This window comes from Panthera leo, chromosome C2, assembly GCF_018350215.1.
Source record: "Panthera leo isolate Ple1 chromosome C2, P.leo_Ple1_pat1.1, whole genome shotgun sequence".
Taxonomy (NCBI): domain Eukaryota; kingdom Metazoa; phylum Chordata; class Mammalia; order Carnivora; family Felidae; genus Panthera; species Panthera leo.
The window spans coordinates 93,164,386-93,189,023 of NC_056687.1; the positions used below are offsets into that span (position 1 = coordinate 93,164,386).

The following is a 24,638-nucleotide window of genomic DNA, read 5'->3' on the forward strand; positions in this document are numbered from 1 at the left end:
TCTTAAAGAAACGGCATTAAAACATTCCTCCTGGCGCTAGATATCAATTTTATCTCTTTTTCACTATGTCTCTCAAAAATCCGCATCTTGTATAGGTAAAATATTAACTTATAGTCCCCTGATAACTAAATTGCATTGGCTTAAGGTAGTGGGGGAGGATAGGTAACGATTAGCAGTCAACTATGCTCTCTCCCTAGAATCTGATTTGTATGGAGCGCTTCCTGTTTTGTTATGCATCCAACAATCAAGCTAACAAAGCACCATTGCCTTCCACTATTTTTATTTTCCTGATGTTTTGGAAAATTACACTGATAGATTATGTTCCCGAGCAGACTGCTGTTGTTTCTGCTCTTTGGAGTTGAGTCACTACACCACTTTCCTACAATGAGCCCCATTGTTTATTTTAAAGAAGAACAAAGAAAGCAATTTTTCTTCAGAAAGAAAACAGTTTCTCCTGCAACTTGCTTTCCTCTATTTGACAGTGTCCCATTGTTTAGCTACATGTTTAAACTAAATGGGTAAGCTAGCTATTTTGTCAAGTCAGAGAAGGGATCCCAAATCCACAATTGTAATCATCACTCCTATAGGCTCACAGGTTTTCAGATAAATGATTAATCAGGAAAAACAAATTAGCAGAGATAGAAGGGCATTAGTCAAATGGCACAGATAAGTGTTAGGGAGGCATATACAGCATATACAATGTAATGCTCCTCAATCTTCCTATACTACCAAGATGCTAGAAGAGTGCCAACTTCTAGAGGTCAGTGTCCATCAAAACACGAATGTGACATTTCAGAAAGAACTGCTTTCCACATGCAAGTTGAAATTCAGATGCTCTTTAGTAATGCTAGTTTCTAATAATTTTTCTTTTTAGAAGAGATTCTATTTTAAGAAGAAAAAATCATGTCTGCCTTCTCTAATGTCTGGAGAGAAAAATCTGTTCTATAAACATACACAAACTAAAATAGTCTTTGTTCAAATATTAGGCTTTAAAATGGTGGTTTGTTCAACTTCAACTTGAGATATTTGAATATGGGGGGGGGGGGAACCTAGCTAAAAATCATATTTCTAGGGCAACATATCAAGAGATATTCACCTTGTAAGGCCCAGTACTCTGCACAGTTAACAAAACCTCATGATTCCTGTACAGGTGGTCAAGGAGGAACCCTGTTATAAAGGAACACCAGTCATCCAGACTTCCTCTTCTGAGCACCAGGATGTGGAATGCAGTTGCCAAACTATATCTTCCTGTGACTTCCCACTTCTTATCACCATCCAAACACAGCAGAAACTCAAAGCTTTTCTATTAACCCTTAGATACCCCTCTGTCCCCTTTTTCCTAAATATAAATGAGAATTTTGTGATGTTTTATTTTTCCCATCAAGCATTACAATTTGTATTAGAAGTTTTAGAGAAGGTCATGTCTCCTGTTTTATGGCTGACTGGCACACCTTATTAAAAGTGTGCCCCATTTTTAAGAAGCCCAAAATACCAATAGATTCATGGGGGAGGGGTTGGCCCTTACAAATGTGTACGTAGCCTATTTCAGGATGGATCGTGTCAGTTGTTGGGATGGTCCAAGGAGCAGAATCAAGTGCTCTAATACCACAAGGAGGGGAACCAGAGTCCAAGGCCATCCAGTGAGAACTAAAGGTAAAAGCAGATTTAATTTTAGCCATTAGGGTAGACAGAATTCAATATGCATAACATTTTTCAGGATTCAACTTGCATAAAAAGTATTCTTTTATATACACAAGACAGTAGGCAACTCTTAGCTCCTGTGATGCCTTGGTGACATAGATAAAGTCACCCTCTCTAAATGAACACAACTTTGTGGGATCCCCACTGGGAGAGTGGAACACATTCAATTTCAGTCCCCTCTTTTCCCCTCAGCCCAGGTTCCTTCTACAGGGCCACCTGCACATCCTTCTCAACAGTCTTGCAAAGCGTTTCCTTTTTGTACATTCATCTGTTTGAAGGAAGGGTGCAGACAATTCCCTAAAATAATGGAAAGAAACACTTATTTGTGTTAGGTAGCCATCGCTTCCAAGGATGTAAATATAATAATCCCTGACTTCAATCTCTAGGGAGAGGTCTATTTCCATGATTTTGGTCTAAAACATTTCCTTTTACTGGGAGACTAGGGGAGTTTCCACGGGTGCTTGGGTGTGATGGAGAAGCTGCAGTATGCCAGCCTCCTGAGCCGGCTGCAGAGAGTGAAGGAGCAGTCCCAGGTGATCAATCAAGCAATGGCGGAGCTGGCAACCATTCCCTATCTACAGGACATCAGTCAAGAGGAGACGGAATTGGTAAGTGTTTTTCTTTGTTTAAGGCTTTCACAGGCCCCCAGCCAACATAAGAATGATATGTCCTGAAAAACAAAATTGTGAGAATCAATGTAGTCTGAGGGCAACCTGCCCAACCCTCCTGAGGCATTTTAATAAAGAAATTGGAAAATGTAGAAAGATGTGTTTCTGTCTTTTATTTGCTCATGTCGACTAGCCTCCATTTTTATAGTAAGAACTTTGTGATGTGTAAAAACATGGAAAAGGGCTGATTACTCATATTGTGGGTCAGGCTTTTTGCTTTAAGTAAAATATAATTTTGATAAATTATTTCTTAAACTCCCAGATGGGTTAGTATATAATTTTCTTGTAAGGGAAAGTAGAGAGAACAAGAGTAACCCTACGAAATAGTCTTTATAGTTTTCTTATTCACTTCTAGCATCACATATATGTTGGTAGTGCCAACACACACACACACACACACACACACACACACACACTGGTACATTTAGATAAAACAGTTGTTTCATTGCAAGGGAAAATGTAGTTAGACAAATGGCTTTTTTTTTTAACCGAATTGACCAATTAACTCAGAAAACACAGAGCCAGTCAAAAATCAGTTGATGGACTATCTCACAGAAACAATCTTCAAACAGATGTGTCTATTATAACCATAATTAATATGAGAAATGATGGCTCCTCATTTGTAAAACTATTACTAACCAATGTGAGGGCCATTCGAGGAATGGTAAAATTCACTGTATACGGAAATCCTAATGTGTTGTAAGGGAGGGCTCTTACTTTGAGGCTGTAATTGAAGGTAGCTAAAACTAATTATAGACCTGAATTGAATTCACATAGCAAGGATGAGAACAGCCCAAACCGATCACCTGTAATTTTCAGATAACTAAAGCAACCCTCCCTCTTTGAGCTTTTAAAGTTGTAACAAATTAATCCATCAAGAAGTGAACTGCCAACATTTATAATGTTCATCTGACCCTATAAAAAGGTATTATAAATACTGATATTCATAGTATATAAAATGGTCTGACTAGCTGAATGATAAAACTATGCGTACCAAAGTATTAAACTGTGGGGGGAGGGAGTCTAGTAATCAAGGAATTACTAAATCAAAACCGGCAATAATACTTTGTAAACCTTTATGGTTGTGCGCAGTGGAGCACCTTCTAAAAGGCTAAGTGTTTATCCTTCCATTCATAATGCATTCAGGAGTGCAGTAAGTATGGAGTTTTCAAAGTGCATATTATAGCCAATTTTAGATGATTAATGCTCCTCTGAGATAAGAGGAAGCAAAGAAAATGTTAATTTAAGAAGCTGGCACAGTGTTGATCCTGTCTTCCTAAAAAGCACACTCAAGATTTAAATGAAAAATACAGGGGAGTTTTCTGCACTTAGGTCTTCTTAACCACCTATCTGGAGCTTTTTTTTTTTTTTTTTTTCCTCTGGAAATACTTACATTTCCAAATATATACACAGAGCATCAAACTAGCATTATTGACATCCCTTACTCACATGTTGTGCAATATCCCATTATCTGAAACCTTGGAAAATAGGATTTCAGGGGTATTTTCATAATTTATATGCCTACTAGAAAAAAAATGTAATGTATATGGACGTACATGTACAGGCCAAATATTTAAAAATCATGTATCTTACAAGATTTCATCACCTTAAGTAATAGATTTTACTTTCCAACTTCCAAGCATAGGTTAACCTAGAAAATAAATCCTAGTAATATCTTTTATGGTGCTATATAAACAGTGACTGCTCAGTAGAAGAGTTTTGAGTGACTCAACTCTGCCCTCCTGCTTAAGCTCTGCAATATCTAAAGTACAGAGAGATTATCTAAGGGTTCATACTCTTTGATGGCACAGTGAACTGAACTGACATTTGTTCTTTTTTAGAGAACTTTCTTTTCTAGCTTTGAATATCGCATGGCTCGATGCAGCTTCATTACCTTACAACCGCATACGTAGCATGTAGATCAGATTCTTTTCAATTGGGACAAGGCAGTTTGGGGCAAAGGGTGGAATTTTTTAAATTTGCCTTTCAAAAAGGCAACTTGGTTATTTTGAAATTTTAGGAAATAAAAGGATAGTAAAAGAACTTAAATGAGCTAGATCCTTTAAAATGCAATAAAACAGCACAATTTTAGTATTGTCCTCGGGTGAGCTTTTGCATGAGGCCTAGAATTATGATACATTAGCCTCAGGAGAAAATACTAAAATGCGCTCATGTACTACATGCCATTTCCTGAGAGAATTAACTACCGCCTTCATTCTTTACAACCCAAATCTGTTTTTACAAAACAGCAACACTTACTACATTAAAACCTATATGTTTTCTACAAATTCTCAAGAAGAATCTTTCCATTGTTACAATATTTTATATCTGCAATAATACTTGGTAACGACTGAAGCAAAGATGAGGTGGCGGTGTTCATTGTCGGAAAGATGAGTAATAAAATCATCAGCGTACAAATGATTTTTTAATTAGGTTTTAATCTGTGTATTTAGAGAAGTTATTTCTGTGTGAATTCCATGCTGATAATTTTTATCTTGGTGCCACAGCTGCAGTCACTAATGGCAGATGCTATGGACACCCTTGAAGGAAGAAGAAACGATAAAGAACGTGTGTGGAATACAATCCAAAAGGTAAAACTTTGAGCTGAAGGAAAAAAGATATATTATTCTCAGAGAAAATGTCCATCTTGGGTCAAATCTGTTTAGAAGATACAAAGAAAAGAAAGCTCTTCAGGTTGTTTTATTGTCTGTTTGGGTTTTTTAAATAAATGCAGCTATCTCCCTGGAAGTGTAACCAGAATCAAAATGGATTTATTTAATCTGTTTCCTCAGGTCTGCTCCTCCAGCAGATTGTGGTCATATGCTTTAATGGGTCTTCTTGTGCTCATTTTCATATTCTATTTTCATTATCTGCCTCTCCATTATCGCTTATTGTAGATTTTTTTAAGGCCCATTCATCAATGTTTTAGTCCACCTCCCAACACTTTCCCCTATATTTTGTCACTTGAGGAAGAATGGCTACATTTCAGAGAACTACAGAAAAACTAGCACATTGATGCTTTGAGTGGAGGAGTAACATACTGGTTATTAGAAGTAGAGGAACAGTCACGGTGCCTGGGTGGTTCAGCTGGTGAAGCAGCCAACTCTTGATTTTGGCTAAGGTCGTGATCTCATGGTTCGTCCTCTCTCTCTCTCTCTCTGTCCCCCCAAAATAAAGAAATAATAAAACATTTAAAAAAGAAGTAGAGGAATAGTCTACAACCATACCACCCTGAATGCACCCAATCTCTTCTAACCTCAGAAGCTAAGCAGGGTCAGGCCTGGTTAGTACTTGGATGGGAGAAGTAGAGGAGCATCCCTTCATTGGTTACCGGAGTTAAATAAAACAAGGACAAAGATGCACCTAGCATCAGGTACTCGGAAGACTTGTGTGACACTACAGAGCTCTCTGACAATGTAGGAGGGAGTAATGTTGGGTCTCCAGTCCAATTAAAGGTAATAAATTCTAGTCAGTCTACTCTCCATTCAGTCTCCTCCAATTACTGTGAGAACCCATAAAGGGAGACCTGGTGTCAGGAGATGTGAGAATAAACCGAAGAAGCCTCCGGTTTAAGAGGTAATAGTCAGCCATGAAGGAATCTAGTGCATGTGAGGAAATGGGCGTCTTCTGTAATCATTTCAGAGGTCCTATGGTAAAATACCTAGAACAGAAATTAACTGAATGCAGCAAATATTTGTCAACGATCTACTGTGCTAGAAAGAATACTTACGGATATTGTGCTGGACAATACAAAAACAGCCCCTGCCTGTATGAGCCTGGCCACCTTGGAAAGAAGACAAGTATACAGCTACAAATTTACTGAATATTGTAGTTAAGAAGTGGATGTTCAATAATCTATAGAAACAAATAGGGAAATATGATCTGGTCTGGGAGGTCAGAAAAGCCATCTCTGAGAAAGTGATATTTATACAACATTTCAAGGATATGTAGTAGTTATCTAGGAGAAAAGGGAGATTTCTGCAGAGAAGGAAGAGTTTATGCCAAGAGCACAAAGAAAGCAGGGCACATTTAACAACTGAGAAAAAATGTTAAAGGAGCAAGGAACATATTTCAAAATGAAGTGCAGAAACGGAAGTCAAATCACAGAAAGACTTATAAATTATGTTAAGGATTTGGAATGTTTCAGAAAGCGTTTATCTGGAAAATGTTTCTGAGACATCTCTAGAGCTACAGTGGGAGAACAGATTGAGGAGCTATAGAAATGTGGGGCAGTCGGTTATAAGGCAATGGCCTGATCTATGGTGCTGGGTGTGGAGACGAAAAGAAGCAGACAGATAGAAGGAATGTGCAGGAAGCCAAATCTACAGGCCTTGTTCACTGAGTGCATAAGAGAGTTTAGTGAACAGGAAAAGTAAGAATGATGCCCAGACATTGGGCTTGAGTCACTGGGCGGGGAATGGCGAGAGGTTCGCTGGTACCATTTACTAAGGAAGAAGGCCCTTCAAAAGTGTAGCTTTGGGCTGAGACTATAAACTCTTTCAGAATCCAGTCAGGAGACCTGAAAGGGAATTTCATATAAAGAATGGCTAACTAGGTATGTATGTCATTGTTAACTAGGGAACTGAAAAAGCAAAGGAGAACCATAAATTTAGCACAGAAGAAGCAATTAAAAGGAGCAGCTACCACCCATTAGGGCTGGGAAATCAAAGAGAAGAGACTGGAATTACTAAAAGTTCGAAATTTGGAGCAAGGACCCTGCTGGACCAAAACTTAGACCTCCCACTAGAAGGCATTGCTCAACTGGTGCTATTATCTCCACTCTTGGAGCAGAATCTGGAAGGGTTGAGATCCAGACTTAGGAGGGGGCACTAACTCACTGGTGCTGATGGGAGGGAAGGTGGCAGGAGCAGGGAGGGAGAGGTAATGGAGGTAATTGTGCAACTTTCGGAAAAACTAGATTCACCTGCTACTACTACAGAAAAGAACACAACTTTCTGGAGCAAAGAAGCCTCGTTTCAGAGATGCTCACAGGAACCCCAAAGGGCAGGAAGTCAGCAGCAAGTCCCTCCTTTCTCCTTTGGCATTGCAATGCCCCTATATCACCTCCTAGTGATGGAGACTAACAACTGGCAAAACAGAAATGAGGTTTGCAGAGTTCCAGCCCCCAGCATCACAGAGTTAATCATAGAAGCGTGGGTTTGGAGTTAAGAGATTATGGGCTAATAACTGGCACAAAAATGCATTGAACTTAGGGTGCTGGCAAGATATCCAAGGGAAAGTACAGGAGTCTGGAGTTCTGGATAAAAGACCAAATAGAGATTTTTTTAGTTGTTGGCAAATGGATATCAACTGAAATCATAAGAGAGGGTGAGATGACTGAGAAAGAGCATAGAATAAGAAGAGAGCCTTGCAGAGCACATTCCAAACTTAAGAAGAGAACCATACAAAGGAGACTCAGAAGAAATGGCAAGAGGAATTGCAGCTGGAGGTAAACCAAATGCAATGCTGATGAGATTCAAGCAAAAGAATCAAATATCTCTGTTCGCTATAGAAATCATTTTTTGGCATGAGGTTAGAAAACTAGAGTGCACAGGTCAAAACCAACTAGTCACCTATTTTTGTAAATAAAATTTATTGCACACAGCCATGTCATTCATTTACATATGGTCTATGTCACCTTGGCCAAGTTGAGTAGTTGCTAGAGAGGCTGTATAGCTCACAAAGCCTAAAATATTTACTAACTGACCCTACACAGAAAACGTATGCTGTACCCTGGTTTATAGCATTATCCATCCCAAAAGTATATACCTTTGTACACTACATCTTTGCACTTACAAATCCAAGTGATAATAAAGTGGCAGTCTGGCAATGAAATTCCAAGGACTAGCTAAAAAGGTGGAAGAGAAATTGACATTTGTCTATACCTACCTACATCTTACAGATAACCACCAATTCCACCTCACAATAAGCTAGTTTTTGATGCTTACATTCAAAGAAATGTTTAGCCTATGACTTCCCACTTTGCTGCTATTGCAGTTATTTATTACTGTGTCATCAATCACCCAAATATAGTGGTTTAGAATAATAATCCAATATTATCTCTCACAATTCTATGAGCTGACGAGACTCAGCTAGGGGTGGATCTTGCTCACTGTCTCTCATGTAGTTCAATCAACTGGCTTCTGTGCCTGGGGCTAGAGTCATCTGAAGGCTAAGATGTACTAGACTACAACATGGCTCCCTCATATGGTTGACACAGCTGACTGGAGTGCCTACCCATGTGGCCTGTCCATGTGAATGAGGCTTTAAACAGCATTACAGCTGGGTTCCAAGAGGAAATATTTCAAGAGAAAGGAAGTGGAAACCACCGGTCTTCTTTAAGGCCACTTCCAGAACTTCCACCATATTCTACTAGTTGAAGTAGTTACAGGCCAGCCCAGATTCACAGGGTTGGAGGAATAGATTCCATTTCTCCGAGAACGAGTGCATTCATGAGGAGAATGAAATGATAGCATCTATCTTGGAGACAAGCTTCAGCAGCAGAGCTATGGACCTGTGTCCTGTGCCGGAAAACACCTGCAAGCAAGAATCAGGAGGATAGTAATGTCAAGGCCTCTGAGGTCGGAACACTGCAGAGCCACTCTACTCAACCACTAGGTGTCTAGAAGGACTCACTGGTGAGCAGCTCATCTTTCCAAATTAAAAGCCCTGGTAATGATCCTAACTTTTTCTAAATGGAAGCTCCTGAGAGGTCTTTACGAAGATGTGAATGGGAAGGAACAGGGTGCCAAATTTTTCCCAAGGGCTTTTAATTTGGTTAATGTGACTCTACAGAGGATGATCATATCACTTTCAGACAATTCCGGTAGCAAGTAAGTAATTTCCTTTTACTGCTACAGAGTTAATTTGCGTGTGCAGAAAAAAATAATTAAAAAAACCTAATTGTACAAGCTACACTGTGTTCTGAGCCCACTAGAAGTTGATATCAGCATCACCACCTCTGAGATCTGTTATCTGTAATCGAAACAGCTGTTGTACCTAATGAAAACACTTGAAATTTTCATCTGAAGCAGCAGAATTATAGCAGCACCTCCTAGTTCCACATACTTAAAGGGTCTGTCAGAATCCCCATTACCTAACACAATTTCCAGGGCTTCACTTTGTTATAGGTCTATAAAAAGCCCATCAAGAGGAAATCTGATTCATGAGTGCTGACCTCCTGTCTACATTTTTTTTCTTTGAGATTTCTTGAAGAACTCAGAAGAAGAAAGAAAGAGACAATTGTGTTTTTTCCTAATTTACCAGGATGAAAATATATTCTTAATAGAGTTTTAGGAAAGTGGCTTTTGTTTTGGTTTGGCTTTACAGCATATTTCCTTTCCAGTAATTAACTCAAGAAAGATATATGTATGTTGGTTTAGCTGTGCAAAAAAAGCAGACTACGTCCAAAAAACATAAATTTTCTTACGCTGGAAAGTTCCGTGCCACAGCAGGACCCTTTAACAAGGTTCAGTCCATAACAACAACAACAACAACAACAAAAGACAAAACAAAAAAGCCTGAGAAAACAGAATCTTTTGAATATCCCAGAGGTCTTGTTATCACACTGCTCACTCATGCATTCGTCCAACATTTACCGGGCATCTCCTGCGGGTCAGACATTGTTCTAGACATCGGAGATACAGCCATGAAAAAACAGTACCATCACAATGTCTGCATTCTGAAGTAGACGCTAAACTACCTAAAGAAATATGCAATATATTATAAGTAATGAATGCCATGGCTGCGGGAAGCAGGAAAGGAAAATGGAAAGTGCCAATGACTGCAACTGCACTAGAATAGTCAGGCCAGGATTCATTGAAGTGACGTTTGAACAAAAATCTGAAAGAAATGCAAGCCATGCAATTTGTTGGAAAAGCATTCTAAGTAAAGGAAACAGTAAATGTAAAACCCTGAGATTAGAGAGGACCTAGCATGTACAAGGAAATACAAGGAGGGCTAGGGGACTGCAATAGAATGAACAAGAGCGACAAAAGATGAAGTGAGGAAACAGATGACATAATGCTTTGTCAAACAAAAAGCCAAAATTACTCTAGGCTGCTGAGATGAGAGTAGATTGAAGGGGGGGTGGGAGGACAAGGGTAGAATCAAGGAGACTAGTTTATTGCAATGTCACAAGAGGTGACTTGTACCCAACGGCAGAGGACTTGAACCTTGAAGCCAGGTGGTCGCAGTGGATGTGAGGCCAAATGGGGAATTGTGGTGACTTCCATCTAATGTGGAATTTGACCATGAACCAGCACACTTTGTTTTCAATTCTCAAAGTAAATTTCTTTCAATCTGGGCCTAAGAAGTCACAAGGAATTTCTAGTTTAGTCTACCTTTATAATCCACCTATACAAGATCCACATCCTCTGTTCCTTAGTTTTTCATCTAAAACCAGAAAGAATACAGAACCTAACTGCAAATCCTTGACCATTCAGCCCCCACTCATGGGACTTTGGGCAAGTCACAACCTTCTGAGAAACATAACGTGTTCAAATCCTTACCACCCTCAGAGTGTATGATTTCATGTTACCAAGCATTGAATCCTAAAGCCCATTAAAGCTTTATGAACTAGGCCTGAAGATAAATAGAAAAAGAAGTCTTTAGAAAAAGGAGGCTTTAAAAAAAATGTGCCAACTGTTAAGTTGGAACGTTCCTATTTCTTTTCACCACAGAATCAGTTAAGAGAAACAGTTAAGCAGCACTCTGTCTTTAACTCGGAAGAAAAGTTATTTGCTTTTCCTTTACAAAGTCTAAACTTCACATTGAGAAGATCAGGATTTAATCTGGTACAACATATAAAGTACTGTCTTATTCTGATATACCTCTGGATCGCTGATTTGACCCTAAATGAGGAAAAATGAAATTTTGTTATTTTAAAAGTAACGAGAGAAAGACTCTGCCATATAATCATGGTCCTGTGAATTTTCATGAAAAGAAATAATACTTTACGTGTCATCAAATATTATAATATAGTACATCACAATCTTCAATGAATTCACCTAATGGAGTATATAGGTGGATGTTTAAAGACATCCATATGAACTTGTCCAAAATTATTTAGCTTTTTATGTTCCGTTTTACCTCAAAATCTTAACTTATAAATTGTACTCATCATCACACGGACGTGACAGTCATTGATATACTAATTTGGTCCTTTAAGATGAAAATGGGATAGAATTGTATGTCACTTAGCAACTCTGTGCCGTTCAAGGCTGTTGATGTAGGCAGAGCAAGCAGGGGAGAATACAAATCTGGGAGATGGGCCAGGGGCAGTTGGTTGAGGAGGAAGAGAGAAGAGCAAATTGGAACATTTTATTTACTTTCCACATCAGCATTCAAACCTGAATCCCTCCAGAAACTCTTCTGAGAGAGATTGCACATGCGGCGCTATCATTCATCGGCCAGTCATTTGGGCTGACTAATATGTGGTTAGGGCCTTCGGTTGTGTCTCTCTGAAAGTACTGCTGTCTTTTCAAAGATTCAGCAGCCGTACTACTCATTTGCAAAGCAGTTTTTCCAGCAATCAGGCTTTTCCTGTGTGTCTTGTTCTTTAAGGAGTCTCTGCAGATTTATTGCAATTTGATTGTGAATCTTCTCTGCTTCTGGTTATGGGCTTCCTCATTAGCATATCCCCAAATTCCTTTACAGTGTGTACTCTAAGCACTGCTAAGCAGTTCTGTCCATGGCATAATGCAGATCGTGTGGAGAAACCTAAGTGCTCTTGTTGCTGACCACACTGGGGAGAAGGACAGGGACAGACTATGAGGACAAGGAGAGAGAGGCAAGGGCCGAGAGGCAGAAGAGGCCAGGTGCCTGGCATAAATGGTCAAAGTTCCTGGGATAAGTGAGCCTATGCCAGCAGGTGTCCAGACAGCAGTTGTAGTGGAGAAACCTCCACCAAAGCCCCAGCAGACCTCTGATTGTGGTCAGAGGCTGAGCCCTGGGGCCATCGGACCTGCGGGGAGCATCTCCTCCTCAAATGTTGCACTCAGCAAAGCCAAGTCTAACCTGGAAAGTGGAGGAGGCCAAAAGCCTTGGAGCTGGCCATCTTCCCAAGCTCCAGTGTGATCCTCCAAATCTAAATGACAAACTTTAGTTACCATTTAAACCAAACAACATCTTTCTCCTCTGACTTAATGGAAAAAAAGTGTGTGGTTAATTTGTTAAACATTTTCAGCCAACTGTATTTGCTGGTCACTTATTTCCCACCTGTGCGAGGTCTTCCCTACAAAACTGGGAATACCTGTTTTATGTACTTTGTTGGTTGAAAATATTCTAAAACTTTAATGATCTGGCAAGAAATTTCTGCAGCAGAAGCATTTCTGGGCAGGAGTCAAATCCTAGCATGGCCTCATCCAGAGAGCATGTACCCAGGAGCTTTGCCAGTTCTTACCAGGAGTTTATCAAGGGGCAAACAAAGCTAACTGCCATTGTGCTCACATGCATAATAAAATACTGTGTCAGTCAACAGATGATCAAACTATGTTAGTCTCTTTGAAGTTTGCCTTTGAATAACTATCACAATTTCAACAAGCTATAGAGAAATTGATTTCATATAAATAAGTTAATTAATACTGTGATGATGGCAAATATTATCAGTGATTACCATTGATCTTTTAATATTGTGCCAAGCACTTTATCAAGTTATCATATTTAATCATTGCAACAACCCTGTGAGGGAGGTGTCATTACTTCTCCTTTGAAAGGTGAGGAAAGGAGCTTTGTAGAATTAACAAGGTAACAAACCTAAGTTTGTAGTGACAGGGTTTAGTTTTGAGTCAGATTTGTTTGGGTGGATCAAAGGCTCCATTCCTAATCATTAGGTAGAGCACTTAATGTTAAACGAAATGCAGCTACTGAAAGTCAATGGCACAAAGAATATTTTCTGACCCAGGTGCAGATTCTGTAAGACAACCAGTGAGACAACCCTCGAGTCTCCCTTTCAGCAGCAAGTTGAACAGGAGCATCAGAGGCTATGGTAGGCATCCTCCACCCTTCTCTGGATCACAGCTGACGGGCCCAGCTGAGGATGTACCCAGACAGCTCTGCAGCCGCTGCCTGACCAAATCCAAACCCTGGAACCCACTGTCCCCTGGATCATCTGCTCTTACTGTCTTTTCTCATCATCCCTCCTTCTATAAACATCGTGTTTAGGTTGGCTGTGATAGCTCACTGCTTTCCCTCTTCCTACAATATCAGAACTTCAAGGGAACAGCTTGGAAGTCTGGTCATTCCTATAGTGTACTTACTGTCAATCTGAGGGTCACCCTCTGGTAAGTTATCTGAATTATTCTGAAATGCTACCTGTCAATGATACCGCAATTTCAGAAGCACATATTGCCATAACTCCTCCAGGCTTTATCCTCACAGCCCAGAAGCCTTGAGACTGGAACTGGATAGCACATTTCTCACTCCTTCACTTCCTGGGATTCCCTCCCTGCCTGTCCCACTAGTGAGTTGATAGAGGAAGGTAACTAAAACAGAAATTGGAAATGCTTATATTTAGTGTTTTAATGTCTATAAAAACTTTTCAAAATGCATCTTTCAGAAATATCTGGGGCAAGGGAGGGGAGCATATATCTCAATTCTATTTTGAACCGAAGAGCGAGTTTGCAGTTCATTCTAAAAGTTACTCTCCTTAAATTACCAAAGGTGTCTTCTTTGCTTGGCAGCCCAGCATTTTATTGCATGTATTTTATACATTAAGTTTTGCAATACTTTATAATTCTGGAGAATAACACAATAACAGCTTATACCACTTGGTAGTTAAATGAACCATAGGACATCTTCCATTCTGTATTGAAAGTGGGATTAATACAGAGTTCAGAGCAATTGACTTGTAGCTCATTCAATCATTCACAGTGTACTCATTATACCTTTCATCTTTTGGAGAAGGGCAGAAATGAAAGTGCCTTTACATGCAGCCCTAAAGGAAGGTATGGGCCATTTCTCATTCTGATTATGACTTTCTTAAAACAGTGTATGTGGAGGAGGGGGAAAGGCTATAATCTAAAACACATACAAATGCCATAAGCATAAACACACCCTTATCTCTTAGCATCATCAAAACTGTGTGTGTGTAAACCTTATGTGTACTCTGCTGAAAATGGTTTTCTGCTTGAAAAAAGATTTTGGAGACGAGAATGAATGGCTGACGAAAGGATAAATATAGGCCTGTATTAGAGATCCTAACCTAAAAATAAGACAAAATTAAGCCCTCTCATTGAATTCGAAGAAACCCAAAAGATTTTTAACTTCCCAAGACCTCTTATGCAGAAAAGACCCCTTCAGCTTCACAATGATTCACTTAATCACATTAACATAGATATTTAGAAGCAGCTGGAAAAACTGATTGAGGAAATGGTAGTATGTCTGCTATGTACTATCCTGAAGTACAGGGGTCAAAAATTATTTTTTTTAAAACCATGATAGAGGAATTCCACTTCAGGAAATGGAGTAGATATGCTTTTCCCTACTTCTCCCATTAAGTACAACTAAAAGCCCTGGACATTACATGTAAAACAAACACAAGACTCTGGAAGGTGGAATGAAAAGGACTGACAACTGAGGGACATGGAGACTTGAGGAATGACATTATGGTAAGTTCACTGTTTTTTTTTTTTCCTCATACATACTACACTCATTGCTGAAGAAGCTACTAATCCAGAAACACTAACATGTGTAGACAAAACAAGCCCCAACAAAAGCCTACCCTCTCTAGCCAGAGGACAAGGAAAGAGGAAGCCTCGTAAAATGGAAGACTCTTAGACAATAATCACTCTACTGCAGCCAAACATCACAGAAAAAAAAAAAGTGCTCCAACACCCACCCATGTCAGCAAAGCACAAGTAAAGAATCAGACTTCTACTCTCACTAGGCTATAACAAGATATCCCAGCCTTCCCACTCTAACAGGGTGGTGTCAGAGAACACAAGATATGGAGCCTGGACTTCCACCTCCACTGGGTGATAAGGCACCACTTCCTCCCTTCCCTCTGCTGGTGTGGTGTCAGAGGAGGCCTAGTAGACAATCAAGAATTTTGCCACATGCCAACAATTATGAACCTGCCTCCTCCACGTGATGTCAGTGGAGGCTGCATGGCAAGCCCTGATGTGAGATTGCTACCTCTCCCAGCTAGGGAGGTATCAGTGAAACCCTAGTGAGGAGCTTGAATGCTCATCCTCACCCAGAAGTAATGAGGAACCCTTCCTTCAGGAGTCAATGAAGGCTGAGTGGGGAACCTGAACTTCCATACCCACCTAGCAGTGACAAGGCAGTACACCTCCCATCCTCTGCCATAGCAGTGTCAGAAAAATCCAGCTAAATGAGAAGGTGTGAATGAGATCCAGAACCTCATATCATAAGCTCAAAATGTCCAGATTTGAACTGAAAATCACTGATCATACCATGAACCAGGGAGATCTCAAATTGAATGAAGAAAGACCATCAATAGATTCTAACACAGAGATGATAGAGATATTAGAATTATCTGACGAAGATTTTAAAGCAGCCATCATTTGAAAAAAAAAATATTTTAATGAGCAATTACAAACACCTTAAAGTGAATGAAAAAATTGAGTGTCCACAAAGAACTAGAAAGATTTAACAAATAACAGAAGATATAAAAAGAACCAAATAAAATTTTAGAACTGCAAATACTGAAAGAAAAACTGATATTAAAAAACAAAGAACTCGGTGGATGTAAAATATGATACCAAATATCTGAAACATGGAGTGGAGAGGAATAAAGAATGAGTTTAAAATTAAGTGACAATCAGCTTAATATAGACTGCTATATGCAGATGTTATGTACAAATTGATTGGTGACCAAAAATCAATAAACAGTAATATATATGCAAAAAAATAAAATAAAGAGTAAGGAATCCAAGTATATCACTAAAGAAAACCAGCAAACCAGGAAAGAGCAAAAGAGAAGAAAGGATCAGAGAAAAACTACAAAATAACCACAAAACAAGTAACAAAATGGCAATAAATACGTATCTATCAATAATTGGTTTGAATGTAAATGAAATAATCACTCCAATCAAAAGACATAGGGTGACAGAGTGAATTAAAAAAAAAAAAAAAGACCCATCTTTATACTGCCTACAGGAGACTCATTTCAGACCTAAAGACACCTGCAGATTGAAAGTGAGGGGATGGAGAAAGATTTATCATACAAATGAATATCAAAAGAAAGGCAAGTAGCAACACTTATGTTGGACAAAATAGACTTTAAAACAAAGACTGTAAAAGAGACAAAGGATAGTGTATAAAAGGGACAGGGGAGCCTGGATGGCTCAGTCAGTTAAGTGGCCAACTTCAGCTCAGGTCGTGATCTCTCAGTTCATGGTTCAAGCCCCGCATTGGCCTCTGTGCTGACAGCCCAGAGCCTGGAGCCTGCTTCGAATTCTGTGTCTCCCTCTCTCTCTCTGCCCCTCCCTTGCTCATGTGCTGTCTCTCTCTCTCTCAAAATAAATAAATAAATAAATAAATAAATAAATAAATAAATAAATAACATTAAAAAATTATAACAAAGGGGACAATCAAGATATAATAATTGTAAATATTTATGCACCCAACATGAAGCACCCACATACATAAAACAGTTAAGAACAAACATAAAGAAACTAATCAATAGTAATACAATAATAGTAGGGGACTTTAACACCCCACTTACATCAATGGACAGATCATCCAAATGGAGAATGAATAAGAAAACAGTGGCTTTGAATGACACACTAGACCAGATGGATTTAACAAGTATATTCAGAACATTCCATCCTAAAACAGCAGGATACACATTCTTTTCAAGTGCACATGGAATATTCTCCAGAACAGATCACATATTAGGCCACAAAACAAGCCTCAACAAATTCAAAAATATCGAAGTTACACTATACATCTTTTCTGACCATAATGCTATGAAACTAGAAGTCAACCATAAGAAAAAATATGGAAATATGACAAATCCATGCAGGGTAAATAACATGCTACTAAAAAATGAGTGGGTCAACCAAGAAATCAAAGAAGTAATCAAAAAGTACATGAAAACAAACGAAAATGAAAGTACAACAGCCCAAAACCTTTGGGATGTAGCAAAAGTGGTTCTAAAAGAAAAGTTTATAGCAATACAGGCCTATCTCAAGAAGCAAGAAAAATCTCAAATAAACAACCTAACCTTACACCTAAAAGAGATAGGAAAAAAAAAAAAACCAACAAACAAAACTAAAACCAGAGGAAGGAAGGAAGGAAATAATAAATATTAGAGCAGAAATAAATCATATAGAAACTAAAAAACAACAGAACACACCAATGAAACCAGGAACTGGTTCCTTGAAAAAATCAACAAAATTGATAAACCTCTAGTCAGACTCACCAAGAAAAAAATAAAAGGACTCAAATAAAGGACTCAAAATCATAATGAAAAAAGGGAAATAACAACCAACACCACAGAAATACAAACAATCGTAAGAGAATATTATGAAAACTATATGCCAACAAATTAGACAACCTAGAAGAAATGGATAAATTCCTAGAAACATAACCTACCAAAACTGCAGCAGGAAGAAATAGAAAACTTGAACAGACCGATTAGCAACAAGTAAATTAGGGGCACCTGGGTGGCTCAGTCGGTTGAGCGACCGACCAACTTCAGCTCAGGTCATGATCTCACAGTTTGTGAGTTCGAGCCCCGCGTCGGGCTCTGTGCTGACAGCTCAGAGCCTGGAGCCTGCTTCGGATTCTGTGTCTCCCTCTCTGTCTGCCCCTCCCCCACTCATGCTCTGTCTTTCTCTGTCAGAAATAAATAAACATTAAAAAAAAAAAAAAAAGTAAATTGAATCAGTAGTCCAAATACTCCCAACAAACAGAAGTCCAGGACAAGACAGCTTCAAGGGGAGTTCTACCAAAACCTTAAGGAAGAGTTAACACCTACTCTTCTCAAACTATTCCAAAAAGATAGAAGAAAAACTTCCAAATTCATTCTATGAAGCCAGTATTACCCTGATACCAAAAACATATAAAGACACTACAAAAAAAGAGAATTACAGGCCATCTCTGATGAACATAGATGCAAAACTCCTCAACAAAAATATAAGCAAACTGAATCCAACAATACATTAAAAAAAAATCATTCACCAAAATCAAGTGGGATTTATTCCCAGGATGTAAGTTTGGTTTAATATTCACAAATCAATCAATTTGATAGATAACATCAATAAGAAAAAGGATAAAAAAATGATCATTTCAACAGATGCAGAAGAAGCATTTGACAGAGTACAACATCCATGTATGATAAAAGCTCTCAACAAAGTAGGTTTAGAAGGAACACACCTCAACATAATAATGTCCATATATGAAAGATCCACAGCTACCATTATCCTCAGTGGGGAAAAACTGATAGCCTTTCCCCTAAGATCAGGAACAAGACATGAATGTCCACTCTCACCACTTTTATTCAACATAGTCCTGGAAGTCATAGCCACACCAATTAAAAAACAAAAAGAAACAAAAGGCATCCAAATTGGTAAAGAAGAAGTGACAGTGTCACTATTTACAGATGTCATGATGTTTACAGAAAATCCTAAAGACTACAACAAAAAACTACTAGAAATGACAAATGAATTCAGTAAAGTCACAGGATACAAAATTAATGTGCAGAAATCTGTTACGTTTCTATACACTAACAATGAAACAGCAGAAAGAGAAACTAAGGAAAGAATTCAATTGACAATTGCACCAAAAATAATAAGATACCTAGGAAACACCTAACCAAAGACGTGAAAGACCTATATTCTGAGAACTATAAAGCAATGATGAAAGAAATTGAAGATGACACAAAGAAACAGAAACACATTTCATACTCATGGATTGGAAAGAACAAATATTGTTAAAATGTCTATACTACCCAAAGCAATCTACACATTTAATGTAATCCCTATCAAAATGCTAACAGCGTTTTTCACATGACTAGAACAAACAATCCTAAAATTTATATGGAGCCACAAAAGATCCCAAATAGCCAAAGCAATTTTGAAAAAGAAAAGCAAAGCTGGAGGTATCACAATTGCAAACTTCAAGTTATATTACAAAGCTGTAGTAATCAAAACAGTATGGTACTGGCCCCAAAATAGACTTAATGATCAACAGAACAGAATAGAAAACCCAAGATAATCACATACTTACATGGCCAATTAATCCATGAGGAAAATCCAGTGAAAAGAAGTAGGAAAGCAGGAAAGAATATCCAATGAGAAAAAGTCTCTTCAAGAACTGGATACATGCAAAAGAATGAAAATAAACCACTTTCTTACACCATACACCAAAATAAGCTCAAAATGGATTAAAGAGCTAAATGTGACACCCGAAACCATAAAATCCTAAAAGAGAGCACAGGCAGTAATCTCTCTGCCATTTGCCATCACAACATCTTTCTAGAATATGTCTCCTGAAGAAAGGGAAATAAAAGGAAAACTATTGGGACTACACACATAAAAAACTTCTGCACAGCGAAGGAAACAATCAATAAAACTAAGAGGCAACCTACTGAATGGGAGAAATTATTTGCCAATGACTTATTCGATAATGGGTTAGTATCCAAAATATGTAAGCTATTGATACAACTCAACACCCAAAAAACAAATAATACAATTAAAAATGGGCAGAAGACACAAGCAGACATTTCTTCAAAGAAGGCATACAGATAGCCAACAGACATATGTAAAGATGCCCAACATCACTGATCATCAGGGAAATGCAAATCAAAACTACAAGATATCACTTCACACCTGTCAGAGCAGCTAGAATCAAAAACACAAGGAACAACAAGTGTTGGTGAGGATGTCGACAAAGGGGAACCCTCTTGCACTATTTGTGGGAATGTAAACTGGTACAGCCTCTATGGAAAACAGTATGGAGGTTCCTAAAAAATTAAAAATAGAACTACTCTACAATCCAGGAATAGCACCACTGGGCATTTACCCAAAAAAATGCAAAACACTAATTCAAAAGGATACATGCACCCTGGTGTTTATTGCAGCATTATTTGTAATAGCCAAACTATGGAAGCAGCCCAAGTGTCCATCAACTGATGAATGCATAAAGAAGAAGAGGTATATCTATATACAATGGAATATGATTCAGCCATAAAAAAGAATGAAATCTTACCATTTGCAATGACATGGATGTAGCTAGAAAATATAAGGCTAAGTAAGATAAGTCAGTCATAAAAAGCCAATATCATATGATTTCACACATATATGGAATTTAAGAAACAAAACAAACAAGCAAGGAGAGAGAGAGAGAGAGAGAGAGAGAAACCAAGAAACAGACTCTTAACTATAGAGAAAAAACTGATGGTTACCTGAGGGGAAGTGGATGGGGAGATGGGTGAAATAAGTGATGGGAATTAAGGAGTGCACTTATCATGTTGTGCACTGGGTGATATATAGAATTGTTGAATCACTATATTGTACACCTGAAATTAATACAACCCTGTACGTTAGCCATACTGGAATTTAAAAAAAACTTAAAACTCAGTGGAGAGGCTCAATAACAGAATAAAGGAGACAGAGGAAAGAATCAGTAAAATGAGGATAGGAAAATAGAAATTACCCAACCTAGGGGCACCTGGGTGGCTCAGTCGGTTAAGCAGCTGACATCAGCTCAGGTCATGATCTCATGGTTCATGAGTTAGAGCCCCATGTAGGGCTCTGTGCAGACAGCTCAGACTCTGGAGTCTGCTTTGGATTCTGTTTCTCTCTCTCTCTCTCTCTCTCTCTCTCTCTCTCTCTCTCTCTGTCTCTCCCTCTCTCTCAAAAATAAACATTAAAAAAAAAAGAAAAAAAGAAATTACCCAATCTAAACAATACCAATGGGCTCTAATAAAGGTATGTGCCCTGGGTCCTGTCTCTCTCTCTCTCTCTCTGCCTGGATTCTGCCTCAACTTCCCCATGTGGCATTTCGAAGCATGCTATGTACTTCTTCCAGGACTTATGAATAATATACTCTCTATTTCAGTTTCTCTTGTGGTCTTTTGTTAAACTGTGAGCAGTTCATCATCCAGTACCCTTGCTCTACTTAGCAAATATTAACAAAGTCATAACAGTCCTCCAGTCTTTCTCTTCCTTTTGGGGTTTTAATTGGGCATTTTATATGATTCTATTTTCTCTCCCTTCTTGGCATATCAGTTATGCTTCTTTTTTTCCTTTTTTACTGGTTGTCCTAGAGTTTTCAATATACATTTACAACTAATCCAAACCCACTTTCTTTCTTTTTTAATTTTGCTTAATGTTTATTTATATTTGAGAGAGAGAGAGAGAGAGAGAATATGTGAGCTGGGGAGGGGCAGGAGCAGAGAGAGACAGAGACAGAATCTGAAGCAGGCCCCAGGTTCTGAGCTGTCAGCGTAGAGCCCCATGCAGGGCTCAAACTCACCAGCCATGAGATCATGACCTAAGCCAAAGTTGGATGTTTAAAAACCTGAGCCACCCAGGTGCCCTGGCAAGTCCACTTTCAAATGGATACCACTATACCAGTACACAAGTAGTGTGAGTACATTATAATAACAAAATAATCTTATTTTTTTCATCTCTGTATCATTGCTGTCCATCATTTTATTTATATATACAAGCAAATATAAGCATATATATATACATACACACATACTACATAAGCATACCTAATCAAATACATTGTTGCTATTATTATTAACCATTCACCAAGATAGACCACATTCTAGGCCACAAAACCACCTGAGAATTTAGATCAATAGAAATCATACAGAATTAGATTAGATTAGAAATCAATAACAGAAAGATAACTTAAAATCTCAAAATCACAGAAGTTAAACAACATACAGATGCATAATACATGGGTCAAATAAGAAATCTCAAGGGAAATTTTAAAATATTTTAAACTAAATGAAAATAAAAGCATAACTTACCAAATTTGTTGGATACAGTAAAAATAGTGCTTAGAGAGAGATTTGTAGCATTTAAATGTATACATTAGAAAAGAAGAAAGATCTAAAATCAAGCATCTTAGTTTCCCCTGAAGAAACTAAAACAAACAAACAAAGGCAAATTAAATCCAAAGTAAGCAGAAAAAAATAAATATTAAGAATTAGAGCAGAAATCAGTGAAAGCAAAAACAGGAAATCAATAGGGAAAAACAACCAAAGATCAATAAAATCAATAAGCCTCTAGCCAAGCTAACCAAGAAAATTAAAAAAAAAATCAGAAGACACAAATTACTAATCATCAGAAATTAAAGAGGGGCTATCACTATAGATCCCATCAAAATTAAAAGGATAAAAAGGAGTACTGTGAACAAATGCTATGCCCACAAATTTGATAACCTAGATGAAATGGTCCAATTCCTTGAAAGACACAATCTGTCAAAACTCACTCAAGAAGAAATAGATAATCAGAACAGGCCTATCTATTAAGGGTATTAAATCAATAATCAATAACCTTTTTGTTGTTTTTTTTGTTTTTATTTTATTTTTATTTTTTTTTTAATGTTTATTTATTTTTGAGACAGAGAGAGACAGAGCATGAACACGGGAGGGGCAGAGAGAGAGGAAGACACAGAATCTGAAACAGGCTCCAGGCTCTGAGCTGTCAGCACAGAGCCCGACGCAGGGCTCGAACTCACGGACCGTGAGATCATGACCTGAGCCGAAGTCGGACGCTTAACCGACCAAGCCACCCAGGCGCCCCTTTTTGTTTTTATTTTAGAGAGAGAGAGGATGAGTGGGGGAGAGGGGCAGAAGGAGAAAGAGAGAGAGAGACAGAGAGACAGAGAGACAGAGAATGTTAAGCAGGCTCCATGTTCAGTGGAGAGCCTGATTTAGAACTCGATGCCACGACCCTGGGATCATGACCTGAGCCAAAATCAAGAGTTGGACACTCAACAACTGAGCCACCCAGGAGCCCAATAATTAATAACCTTCTAAACATATGAACAGCAAATATTTAAATGGGGGAATATATGTAGAGCAAATTATAAATGGGGGGAGGCAAAGACATGTTAAAGAAAATAAAGTGTCTACACTCCAGTTGAACATAAAATGAAGAAAAGAGTAAACTGAAAATTTTCAGACTACTAGTGTCTTCATTTTTTTATTGAAGTGTATTTATATATAAATATTATTTATATATATTATATATTGAAATATATATATTAATACCTAGAGCAACTACTAAAAATGCTATACAAAATGATACACTAAAAACACTAGATTACTTAAAATGGAATTCTAAAAAATGTCCCAGTGCCCCTAGGAAGGTTAAAAAAAAGAGAGAGAGAGAACAAAAAGAAAACAAAAAATAAAATGACAAAGCCCTTATATACCAATAATTATATTAAATCTAAATGGTCTAAATAATGCCAAGGGAAAGAATTTGGCAAAATGAATTTAGAATCATGATTCAACAATATTCTGTCTACAAACTCTTCAAATATAATGACAGGCTAAAGGTCAAAGGATGGAAACAGATACCACACAGACTTTAGTATAAGGAAAGCAGTAGTGGCTATATTAATACCGGGCAAAGTAGACTTCAGAGCAAAGTAAATTACTGGAGGCAGAGAGAGATATTATATAATTATAAGAATCAGTCCACCAAGAAGACATGGCAATGTATATGCACCAAACAACAGGGCTGCAAAAGATATGAAACAAAAATTGATACGACTGAAAGGAAAAATGGACAAATCAACAATTATAGTTGGAGATTTTAACTCCTCTGTCTCAACAATTGATTGAGCAACTAATCAAAAAATTCAGCAGGAATGTATAGGACCCAATGACACCATCAACCAAGAGTACATTTATAGAACATCTATCCAACAACAGCAGAACACATGTTCTTTTCAAGTGCCCATGGAATATATACCAAGACAAACTATATCCTGGGCTATAAACAAACTTAACAAATTTTTTAAAACTGAAATCATAAGCAACATTTCCTTCCACTGCAATGGACAAATATCAGAAAGATAACAGGAAAATCTCTAAATACTAGGATAATCCATGGATCAAAAAGAAGTCTCAAGAAAAATTAAAAACTACATTGAAAGATAAATGTATAACATTAAATGCATATAGTATAAAAGAAAAAATCTCAAATCAATTATTGAAGCCCCACCTCAAGAACATAAAAAAGAAAAACAAAAGAAACCTAAATCAAGCACAAAAAGGAAATAATAAAAAGAAAACTAAAACTCCACGAAAATGAAAGAAAAAAATAGAGA

The 24,638-nt window shown here is 37.9% G+C and overlaps 1 protein-coding gene across 4 annotated transcripts in view; it reads left to right on the forward strand.

Moving 5' to 3' along the window:
- The window catches only part of SPATA16 (spermatogenesis associated 16), a 242,839-nt gene that overhangs the window by 203,549 nt on the left and 14,652 nt on the right, over window positions 1–24,638 (forward strand). For 3 of the 4 annotated variants that reach the window (XM_042903103.1, XM_042903104.1, XM_042903105.1), the window contains exons 9-10: window positions 2,145–2,309; window positions 4,877–4,960. In XM_042903103.1, the coding sequence (XP_042759037.1) occupies window positions 2,145–2,309; window positions 4,877–4,960 (249 nt within the window). Of the gene's footprint in view, window positions 1–2,144; window positions 2,310–4,876; window positions 4,961–13,272; window positions 13,365–24,638 lie in introns of those variants that run through there. The other variant, XM_042903106.1, reaches the window with a different exon arrangement.